Consider the following 12426-nt stretch of genomic DNA (forward strand, 5'->3'; position numbering starts at 1 on the left):
TAAGGCGAGCGCTATCCCCAGTTCGATGATCTGTCAATGGTGGGTCCAGGCGGTCGTGGACTGAGATTCTTTTTGGCCGTGCATCAATACTCAAAGGCGGAGGGGGCGGCAAATTTCCTCTCCGGCGCCGACCCTGAGATCCAGAGTGGGAAACCGTTGGAAATTCTTTGGCCTTAATTTTTTCGATCTCCATTCGTAGGACGGCTACATCAGCGTTGGTCTTTTCTTGTTGCTGCTCTAGCAGTTGAACGTATGCTAGAGCATCTTCGCTCAGACCCACTGGACGTTGGATGGAAGAGCTTACGCCTGGAGGAGTAAATCCAGGAGGGTGAGATGGGGAGGCAGCGTTGATACCGGTCTCAGAGGTGATGTGCAAAGAGGAGCTGAGGGGTTGAAAGAGAGGAGGTGGTGGTGGTGCTCCGCCCATTGTTCTTTGGAGGAGACTGGTGGAGATCTCGAGGGGTGAGGTTTTTAGGTACGAACGAGGCGGTCGAGGTGGAGGAGCCGCCGTGGATCTGAAAATCAAGTTTCACGTCGGGTTCACCAAATTGTGGGGCTCCATTTTGGGTGGTTCGTCCTCTTTGAATGGTGGTTTGGGGTTAGCTTTTATCTCCTTCGCTCAGTCCTGCAAAACGAAGCACGACTAAGAGACCACACCGGAGGCTCTCCGGGATGGCCCTCCGGTGCAAGAGTCAGTTTGCTTGCAAGGAAGAGTTAGAGATTGGGAGCTAGGGTTTCGTTTTTGCGTACCTCTTCCCAGAAGGCATAATGGGATATTTATAGGAAACCCTTCGCTTGGTCTCCAAGATTGCACCAACGCTCGACACGCGTCGGCTGATGTCACTGTTGCATCACGTTTAGGGTTTTGCAACCGTTTTCATGATGAGCTGGCACCTTCACGTGCCACCATCATTGTTCTCATAACCGTTCGGATGACGTCACGACCATCATCATAGCCATGGTTGCTGTTCTGATGCGGATGAGCTAGACCGTCGGCCAAGCCACGCTCGGCACCGAGCATGTTGTGGGACCTTCGGCGGCTATCGAAACGATCGTATCCTCCTTCCCGAGCAGGTGTAGGGAATGGAGCATTTAAAGGAGATGTAATTAGAGGAACCCTCGGCAACAAGGACCCTCGGCCACTGTTACTGGATCACGCTCGGAATGGAACGAGCCATTCTGCTCGGCCTGCTACACGCTCGTAAACCTTCTAGTGATCAGAGCTTGGAAACCTTCTAGTTCAAGGCATAAGAAGTTAAGAATCAGGGCCAAGTCTAAATCAAACAACGGATAGCTAATAATCTTTAGTCATCAGAAAAGAAGGTTCAATGGTTCAATTTCTCATATCGTTGTGCATGTTAATTTCCATCCAAGAGTACTTATGATTTTTTCATTTTGCAGCAACTCCAGGCAAGAATTAGCTAGTTCTGCTTCAGCAGATTTAAGTGGTTCAAAGATATAAGCAGCATGTGCTTGAGTGGCCAAAAGAAAAACTGGCTTCATCCCGCATTGCAGAAACATCACTAGGCCCCAAATCTGGGAGACCAGAATCTGGGGTAGGATAATCCGAACTGGAAGAGACCCAACCGGGAGGAAACACAGATTTTTTGCAATTGGTTGGTTAAGGAAAAATTGTGCGTTTTCATCCATTTGTTGTGCTCCTGTTCCAGAAGTTTTAGCTCAAGTTGGACAGTCTTTTTGGCTGATATGGGATTTGTAATTCCTCAAAGCAAAAGTGTATCAATAGAAGTTTTGGGGCGGTTCCGGAGACACCTAAAAAAACACACCATAGTTTCCGATCTAATTTCGATGATCCGAGCAGCTCAATGTAATCAGAATGTGATTTTAAGGGCACGCGCGAGAAATTAGCAAAAAAATAACCGGGAAGGGCTTCATCTGAATAATTTTTTATTGAACATTTCAATAAAAAACTGCTCAAATCAAGCCATTTCTGGCCATTTTTTTTGCCGATTTCTCGCGGATACCCTTTAAATCACGTTCTGAACACATAGAGCGGCTTGAATCATCAAAATTTGATCGGAAACTATGAGATTGAGATTTGGGGTGTTTGTTTAGATGTCTCCGGAACCGTCCCGAGTTTCGGAAACATCTAAAAAGTATGTATATATATTAAAAAAAATAGAGCTAAATATAAATATATTTAGAAGAAATTAAATAGGCTTCAGGGAGCTTATTTAGGCATCCACGCTAGTGGGTTTGAATACTTATGTTTTCATCTTCAAATTATCATGTTGCCCCAATATACCTCATCCATACATTAATATATTAATATATATATTTTTATGCGATATACCAGATTTTTAATCCCATGATTATAGGGATTATGCAAATCTCGATCTCTCTCTAATCCCACATATCTCCCCTCTCTCTCTCCTCTCCCAATCCATCTACCTAACACAACGTGCTCCATTCAATTTCATCAGCAACAACCATAATATTCTTCCTCAATCTTTTCTACCTAATTAAGATACCAAAGAACATGCACAACGGTTGTGCAAAACATCAAACACAACCAATCTCCATTCGTCCATTGTTGTAATAAATGGTCAAGATTCTTTCAAACTTTTCCTTGGAAGAGTTAAATTTTTCCTTTGAAGAGTTTTTTTAAAATCTAGAGCGTCCAAACATATCTCAACGGTCAAAATTGGTTACACAACACACACAACGGTTGTGTGAGTAATCTCTCCTTTCCTTCCTTCCTTCCCCCACTTCACGTTACTATGATCCTTGACACAGGTAGCAATCTCTCCTGACTCAACTACAATGACACGACCCGAATTTCCCGACTCTTCTGGGCAGCGGCGGTCGCCAAGAGAGGAGGGAAGACTGTGGTGGCCGCGTTGTCGTTCAAGGCTGCTGTAACTATTGATGACATGGCCAACGGAGTCCACACACTTCAAATTTTGGATTAAACTTGTACCGGTGTCGTCTGTGAAATAGTGATTTTACCATATTTTTTTCTTTAATTCCTTTATAATGTCTGCAAAAGATCACAACGTAGGTAAAATTTATGGAGTATCAAATAAAGAAAGAAATCAATTAAAGTAGAAAAGCCTTTCTTAGAATAGTGGGAGTTCGTCTTTGAAGAAAAGAAACGACGGGGAGAACAATATATTGTAGGGGAAGGAAAAATGATAGGGTACTTGAAACAAATATACATGAAAATGTCTATGGAAGCGAATTTGATGGTCCAGATTCATGTGAATCTTGTGAATTTGGACCGTTCAATTCACTTTCATGTTCCATTTTCATGTATCCTATCACGACTCGTAGGGGATGATCAATAGTTGCATTAATGTTTTAATATGTTTTTTTTGTCAATCGATAGAAAATATCATTTTACATCAGATATAAAATATATAATACAAACTTGGGATACTACATCAATTGGGAGAGTCTACAAAACAACTAAGCTCAACAACGTACCATTATAGGGTAGAAATAAAAAAAGAAATGAAAAATTCTCTAAAGGAAGAATACCCACACGCAAATGAAGATTTGAACTCCTGACCTTCTAAAGAGATGCAAGAGACTGAACCAACTGAGCTAGCCCCAATTGGTCGTTTTAATCTTCCTTGTCCTCTACAATTACAAATGTCTTATCTATATAACCGTAAGAGATGCAAACTCAATTATGGAAATTGATTTTGGCATTCCAGTTTTAGCCACTGGCATTTTACTTTGTGTGTTGATTATGTGAGAAAACAAAACAAATAGTGGAGTGCTATAGGCTAAAAGTTAAGTGCCAAATTCACCTCTCCTCAATTATTTCTACAGTAATTAATACTCACATACACAGTGATTTGAGTTTCAATTTCTAGGAGGAGGAGTACAATGATGCGTGCATGCAGAGGGAGAACTAATCAAACTCAAAGTCCAAATCATCATAATCAAGTTCAAGTAAGTTGAAGTACGTGGGGACAGATTCAGAAATATCGTTTAGTGGGGACATCTTGTTAATCATAGCGGCGAAAATTTATTTATTTTAGTTAACCACAATAAGATCGTTACATAATTAAGGCATGCAATGCAAACTACAAAAATATATAACACAGACATTCACTTAAATTATGTAAAAATAAGTACAAAATCTCAGACAAAATTTGATAGTATGTTTTACATAAACATCTACAAGTTTTAGAATGATCAATACAATTTTATTAATGATATTATTTTAAAATATTGCTATTAGACGGTTAAAAATAAGTACAATTAAGAAAGAATCGATCCAAGTAGACAAATAGTTCGAAAATCAACAAGTATAAATGCACCATATGACGAAATTGAAACATAAAAACTAATTTTATATGTATATTTTCAAGATATATATGCACTTGTTTATGTGTAGTAGCACACTTAATTTCATAATTATGCAAAATATACAAAAATATAACAAAATTATTTTAGTTTCGAGCGGGGGCATGTGCCCCCCTTTCCCTCTATCCCTGGAAGTACGACGCTAGCTCCTCCCTGCAAAAAAGAAATTAAAATGCAGATCAAGTTGGACAGTCTTTTCGGTTGATATGGCATTGTAATTCCACAAGAACATATCTTTTCTCAGAGCAAAAGTCTATCAATATATAGTAGAAGTTTTTCATTTGTTGTGCTCCAGTTCCAGTAGTTTTAGGTCTCAACTTGAATACTCCTATTTTCCTAATCCTCCTATTTTGAAAAGGATTGACAATCCCATGGTATTTATAGTCCAAGACCGTTCTGTCAAACCGAATAAAGGATTAGAGCCCCATGGTGTTGGGAGAGAACTTGACGAGTTTGTCGGCCAGACGTTGATCAATAATCTCTTCCGCCTCGGTGATGTCAAAAGCCTGGCAGACATAATGCTGGTCGATGACTAACCTTGTAAAAGGCATACTATTTTTTGGGGGTAATAAACGTTTTAAACATAATAATCTTATTACCAATGATCGATTTATTCTAATTTCTCACTTCTGAATTCAAATCTTGGCTTTGTCCCTGACTTACAAAGCCGTCACCTCTAGATTTGTTATTTTTCTTGTTATATAAAAATTTTGCGGCTCCTGCTAATGTCACACAACCTGAAGGGTAAATAATCTCATAGTGATATAAACGCTGAATAAGGCTTATCATTGTTGTTAGCCTCTTTGTTTCTTTTTTCACGTTTTATTTTTTGGGCATTCCCAGCTATCTATACAAGTTTTGGACTTCAGAAATGCAAATGGAGGATTTGCATGTTGGTGTCTTCCTGTTAAGACAATGGACTGATCGAGGGGCAGACTGAGTCCGGGCTACCGCTCTACTCAAGTGGTAAAATTTCTTTAAGAAAATATGAGTATTTTCTCAATAAATGTCAATATAATGGAAGTTCGCACACCCAATGGGATTTTCAAAAAACTCTAATTCCACCCATCCAATAGTATTCTGAGAGCAGCCACTTTGTGCATATATTACCAAAGGTTAAGTCTGTTTCCAATCATTCCCCGCCTATACCTCCAATGATTGGGGACTAGATGGGTCATGTTATGTTATGTTGTTGTTGTTGTTATTGTATGCATCTACAATTATGATATGACTATATTCCTTGCAATTTTATAGGCCGATCAGAATTATCTAGGATAATTGTTTCTGATACTGTTTTTGTGCTGTGTCGATAGAAATTAATGACAATGCGCACGGTCTCTAATATATCTTCTCTCAATTATTACTCGCATTTCTTTATTTATCTCTCTCCGGTCATTACCCAAAATCTAAAATCCCAAAACGAACATGATCATATGATCTTACATATGTGACGAAAAAACTTAATGATCACCCAACCAACATTAAAATCTCGTGTTCCTCTTCGATTGGGCATGGATGAGCCTCGACTCGGCCAACGTTGATGAAAAAATGGCAAAAGAAAAACTTCTCCCATCGCATTATGAACCTGTGTAGAATTAAAAATTAGGTCTAAGATTTGAGTCAAATCGACCTTCCTTCTAATCTCAGGATGAGGCAAGGAAGTACAATCAGATGTTCATTATTCCATATCTCGACTGCCCAAGAAGTTGGACTAGCTGCTCCTCCGACCGAAGTGGATTCTAGGGGAAGGGCGGAGCCTGACTTTTCAGTAAGAACGTGTGATGCTGGGACGAGATAAGCTCGGGGGCAAAACGAACGGAGGGTATAGCGAACACATTGGGCATTCGGACAACACATACGACCCCCAAAAAAGGGAAAAAAACATAGATGGGAGTAAAAGTACATATCTATCTTTTTTGTACTCTAATGAGAAAACGAAAATACTGGTTAATCATAAATGTTTAGACGTAATTTTGTACGATTGAAATTGATAAGTAGACATGGTTTAGCCCATCTTTTATAATCAGTTATATTTTGCCAAAAAAATATATATATATATTCACCATCCTTACGATAAAATCTTGATTTTGTCCCTATTTAACCATTTTTCGCCACTTCCAAACCATCAGGCATAGAACCGTTGGCCAACACATTAGTGAACTAGTTGAGGTAAAATCAGGATCCTCTACTGTGGGATCTATTTTTAATAATTCAAGCCGTTTTTTTTTTTTTTTTTGTAAGCAAAAAAATAAGCTTGATTAGAATCTTGATTTACTAATTGGAAAAGAGAAAAATTGAGGGAATAGAAGGCCATCAACCTTGTGCAGAATCTAACTGTTCACTTTGGGTGCATGGGTGCTACGAGTATACCATGCAATTGCAGTAAGGTAGGTTCCAAAAGGCCCATGTATGGCATCTTTGAACCAAAACGCCCATATTGTGTTGGAAAGCGGAAGCGCGAGGTATCAATTACACACACAATCAAACACTACTCTTTTATTACATCCGTCTCAATTTGTTTGTCCAATATTGGAAATCCAACTTATTTAGGGTTCAAAATGATTACACCTAAAAGTTGTTTACTTTTCAATATTTACCCATCACATTTTTTGAAAAGTTACTTTATATCAAAAAATGGGCAAAAAAGGAATTTTATCTATTTAAAAGTCAAACGGACAAACAAATTGGGACAAGGCAAAGTCAAAAAATGGACAAACAAATCAGAACGGAGGAAATATTAATCTAGAACACAAAACACAAACACAATACCAATATTGATGGGGGGATGAGATATTCACACACAATAGTAAGCTAGCACACTTTTATTGATGATGCATACAATGATTACAAAGCCCTCACATGTCTATCTGTCTTTTACTCTCACTCAACTCTCATACTTTAACAATACAGATTACAAGTCTATTTATAGGCAGAACAATAAAGATAAGGTAATCTATCATTTATTTTGCGGGCAAATCCAAAAATATATCATGGAAGCTTCTTCAAGCCTGATAAAGAATATATAGTGCTTCACGTTTTTTTCCTCCCAATTATCCACTTGCCCTTTGAAACTTATCTGACTCAATCCTGATCAAGCTGACTTTTCAACATCTCCTTAAGCTTGATCATTTCCCTTCAGCGTCTAATCACTCTTCTTCTTTGGCTAAGATAACCTGAGTAACATTATTGCTTCTCTCTCTCTGTAATATTCACTTGCAAACGACAATCAAAGCCCTACACTTTGGGCTATTCACCCAGAATTACAAGGCAAAGTCGCACGCATCCGACATAGAGCGTTTGGCCAACATATATATTAAAGTAGGAATACGAAGTGAGATATTCAATAAGCTGCATTAATAGCAAATACCAGCAGTTTAATAGAACAAACCATCCCCACAAGAAAAAGGTATAAAGTAATTAAAGATCGCACATCAATTATTACAGTACAATAAAGATTACAAGTCTATTTATTGTCCTTAACCACGTGCCCCAGGGGCATTATTTAGCGCATCTGCATAACTGAAGACGCGTAATTTGGACACCGGCCAAAGTCTACGACCGTATCAAGGTCGGAACGAAAATGTGCAATTATTATTACAAATATGCAAATTAAGATACTTAAGTGATCGAACTCCTACGGCATGTAAGTAAGAGTTACTCCTGCCGAAGAAACCGACCTCGCCTTCCCAACAGTCAACAATATTGAAGAAAAGTATGTGCCTATTAGATATCCTCCAAACGGACCAAACTTCTGCTTCCCTGCAAAAAAAAAAAAAAAAAATATGCCAATTAATTAGTTGTCAATACAGTGGTGACATGTCACATGATATTCAAAATTCGGTCACCAAAACATTAGTGAATTAGTTGAGGTACGGTACTGAGTAGAAATCAGGATAGTCTACTGTGAGATCTCCTTATGTGAATAATAGTAAGACGTACTCACGGTTCTATTTTTAACAATTCAAGCGGTTTGTTTTTGCGAGCGAAAAAATAAGCTTGATTAGAATCTTGATTTTACTAATTGGAAAAGAGAAAAATAGAGGGGACATATATAGAAGGCGATCGACCTTGTGCTGTGCTGGGTTGGCGCAGAATCTGACTTTTCACTTTAGGTGCTTGGGTGCTACAAGCACACCAATTGCAGTAAGGTAGACTCCAACACGTCCATGGAATCCAGCGAAGTCCCCACCTTCTATTGGAATGGACACAGAAGAAGTACCCTTTCTCGAACCAAAAGGCCCATATTTGTTCCCAATATTTGTCTCAAAACTGAGGGATATGATTGTCACTTCTCCAGATCCATAGAACTTTTCGTATGTTAGGCTTATGGACGAGATTTGCTCTACCGAACTGTCAATGGAGAACTAAACAAGTGCAATTATGAATTAGGACTTTGTTTGTGAAGATAAAAAAATAAAAATAAAAATCATGTGAAATTATATATTGTAGTATTTGGCTATACATTTTTACTTTTGCCTATTTGTCTTTTCAGTAATGAATTCTTTTTTTAGGAAAAAATGCTTCAGAAATAACTAAAAGTGCACAAGTCCAGACAAAGATATATATGTCTGTAACTGTCCGACGTGTGTGAGATTCACGTTCATTGGACAAGATCGAGATATATCCCTGCTCGGATCTATGAATGAGCTATAGAGTGTCCCACCGTTTTAGTCGTACCGCCACCGTTATCGCCAATTTTCATAGAGCGTCCAAGTTTAGCGCCGGTTCTACTTTGGAATAAAATTGAATCGATAGCTTCTCCATAACGAATACTTATCACCATTATAGGCTCGTCGGCCTTGTAAGCCCAATATGCACCTTCTTTTCCTCCCTCTAACCCTAAAGATATGCATCCTCCTTCATTGTCAACATTTCCCTGCACATTCACACAATCTACCTTCTGTTACATAAAGATTCTGAAAGGTAGGATAGTCGGAAATTGCTGTTTACCATTGGACTCTCTTGGTGCGTGTTCGAAGAAATTCAATTCGCATAATAAGCATGAGAAATGAGAAAAGAGGGGATAGAAGGTGACCTTGGGTGCCACAAATATACCAATAGCATCAAGGAAGCTTCCACCACGTCCATGGAATCCAGCAATGAATCCATCTTCTATTGGAATGGACACAGAAGTACCTGATCCCGGACCAAAAGGCCCATATTTTTTCCCAATATTTGTACCAAAAGAGAGGGATGTGATTATGGGTTGTCCATAGTACTCTTTGTACGTCAGGCTTATGGACGTGAGTAGCTCTACTGAACTGTCGATACGGAACTAAACAAGTGCAGGTATATATATATTAGGACTTTGTTTGGGGCGCATAAAAAAATAAAAATAAAAATCATACGAAATTATTGTAATCTTTGTTTAAAGACTAGTTCCCTAGCTTGCCTATTCGTCTCGATAATGAATCACAATATTTTTTTTTTTAAAATGATATGGACAAAAACAAAAGTGCACAAATTTGAACACTAAGGTGTCGGGATCCGTCCAACGTGTGTGGGAACCACATGCATCGGATGAATCCGATACATCTTTGTCTAAATCTATGGACAAGCTAACGAGGGGCACACCTTTGAAGACAAACCGCCTCCGGTACCGCCAATTTTCACGGGGTTTCCTATGACATTGCCATTGCTACTTTGACTTTCGAATAAAATTGAGTCGATAACATCTCCGTGACGAATTGTTATCTGCATTATCGGCCCCTCGGCCTTGTAAGCCGAATATTCACCACCTTTCCCTCCCCATGGCCCTAAAGATATCAATGGTCCACCGCTAATCATGGCCTGCACATTCACATAATATTCTATTACAACCTTCATCGGCACATTTTATATATCTCATATATGCATATGCATATATATATATATATATATATATATATATATATATATATATAGAGAGAGAGAGAGAGAGAGAGAGAGAGAGTCGTTTACCATCGGAAATCTTGGACTCTCTTGGTGCCAATGAAGACTCTGATCGAAGGGTTGGATACTGGTGTCTTGTGGAGTTTGTAAGTAGGAGTATTTATAGGCTTCTCGGCAGCTCGAAATCGCCCAGAGTTCATTGTGGACTTTGACACTTTGTTTCAGTTTAATGGTGCTTTACATTAGTGGATGGTGGGATTGAACTCCAGGAAATTCTGAGAGGTGTCTTGTGCGTGTAACGTGGGCCGGGTAACAAATTTAAAAGTTGTGGATAATAAATTTTTTGTTTTGTTCTTATTTAAATTTTTTTCGTATTTGTTAGTTTTGCATTAAATTTTTTACGCATTATTGGTTCGTCTCGACGAGAGGAATTTGAAAAGTCAAAAAATTATGATTTTTACAAAAGTGTTTTGGGTAACACTTTCAACCAATATGAAAGGAAAAAAAAAAACTTTGATATTTAGGGATTGAATCAGTGGTCAAGGCATTGGAGTTAGTTTTTTTTTTTTTTTGGTACAATCATTATAAGATCTCATGTTCATCACTCTCAGGTACTATCACTTACTTTGGGGTCAGTTCATACGTAGCTTTGCTCCAATTTCAATTGGGCTCTTCGCAAATAGGTGATGAGATTGAACCCCTAAAATTGATCGGGATGCACATGACTTATCAAACAAAATGTGAAAGGAAACAATAAAAGACATTACATAAGTGCCTATACTATCCAGTGGATAGCATTTTTTTCTTTTTTGGGAGCGGGAGGAATTCATAGTTCAAATCTCTTTCTTTTTTTACATGCATCTTAACTAATTTCTCTCCTGATCCGATTAAAAAGGTTATCTACACCGGAACTAGAGTGTTTACAATAAATTACTTTTTCACGGACTTATCTCAACTATCAAATCATAATCAATTATGTAAGAAGCAAACCCACAAATTAACCGGACTAACCTGTGCTAGTACATATCATGAAAAATGGGGAGTCGTACTCACTAATCCTTCTGTCCCTCATGGCAATTTTTCATTGGATTCTCAAATTGCGTTTGTCATTTATTGCCCTTGCATTTCACATGCATATCACTAGCAAAGACTCGTGCTACGCACAATTTCGATGATGGGAATTAGAAGTTAAGATTTTAAAAATTCATTACAAAGTGGATAAAAACAAAGGAAAATTAGTGTCTTTTCATTATGAGGGAAAAACTAATAACAAATTACAATTTTGGATGGTTATTTCAAATGTTAGCAGTAAAAAAATCACAGTTTATATGATATATATATATATATATATATATATATATATATATATATATATATATAATAGTTATGCCAATTTAGTCTAGAATTCGTATCATTTGGTGTCAATTTAATTTTCACATTTTGCTCTTCAATTATTACATGAACTCTTTCAGACACTAAAGACATATTAATTTCTCTCTCCAGAAAATATAAAGAAAGGAGAGTAGTTATTTTTTAATGACTACTAATATATTGTTTAAAGTGCAAGCAGACACAAAACCTCAATTTAGCCTTCATAGAATTACGTTCTTATACAAATTTAGTTCATCTCAATCATTATGTAAATGAACTATTTCTATGTACCAAAAAGGAAAAAGTAAATGAACTATTTCTGTCAATCGACATACATCAATTGCTGCATCAAAACATAAATAACATAAAAAAATCAATCAATATGATTTCATTTCAAAACTTATGATATGTTTGACTCGAGGATTATAATCCCAAATTTAATTATAGCTAGTAGAAAAACTCAACAATATGTCCAACATTTTACACAACATTTCTACGTCGAAGTGTTACATTTTAGAGGATGAAAACGTTTGACGAAGGGCTTTTTTGGCTAAATAAAATAAGCCAATTGGCTAACTTATTTGCCCTTATTCAATTTTTTTTCTGCATTTGTTAATTTTGTATTTTTGCGTCAATTTTTTTTTTTGGATTATTGTGTTTCCATGACGAGAAAAATCGAAAAAGTAAAAAAATATGATCGAAACCAATTTTTTTTTAATAAAAACGAAAAAAGCCCAACCTAATTTTTTTATAATTAGAAAAAAAAAACCAAATAACTTATTTAACCAAAACACTGCCCGACCTAAAAAACCCCCCGCGACATGGTAAAACTTGCCTACTAGTGTA

General features: G+C 37.4%; 1 protein-coding gene across 1 annotated transcript; it reads right to left on the bottom strand.

Moving 5' to 3' along the window:
- Positions 1–7747: 7747 nt before the first annotated feature.
- LOC131310267 (mannose/glucose-specific lectin-like) lies at positions 7748–10438 on the bottom strand. The gene is made up of 6 exons (XM_058337188.1): positions 10279–10438; positions 9913–10128; positions 9374–9613; positions 9002–9214; positions 8406–8702; positions 7748–8097 (listed from the first exon to the last, which is right to left on the bottom strand). The coding sequence occupies exons 1-5, from the start codon at positions 10279–10281 to the stop codon at positions 8442–8444; spliced, it is 933 nt and encodes a 310-aa protein (XP_058193171.1). The 5' UTR covers positions 10282–10438; the 3' UTR covers positions 7748–8097; positions 8406–8441.
- Between the last annotated feature and the right edge of the window lie 1988 nt (positions 10439–12426).

This window comes from Rhododendron vialii, chromosome 12a (genome assembly GCF_030253575.1).
Source record: "Rhododendron vialii isolate Sample 1 chromosome 12a, ASM3025357v1".
In the NCBI taxonomy this organism is placed as follows: Eukaryota; Viridiplantae; Streptophyta; class Magnoliopsida; order Ericales; family Ericaceae; genus Rhododendron; species Rhododendron vialii.

Excerpts from the sequence above, each read along its gene's own strand:
- LOC131310267 (XM_058337188.1), bottom strand. Across the intron at positions 9,215-9,373 it reads GTATATTTGTGGCACCCAAG|GGAAATGTTGACAATGAAGG; the intron begins GTCACCTTCTAT and ends GTGAATGTGCAG. Across the intron at positions 8,703-9,001 it reads GTGGCGGTACGACTAAAACG|TTCTCCATTGACAGTTCGGT; the intron begins GTGGGACACTCT and ends GCACTTGTTTAG.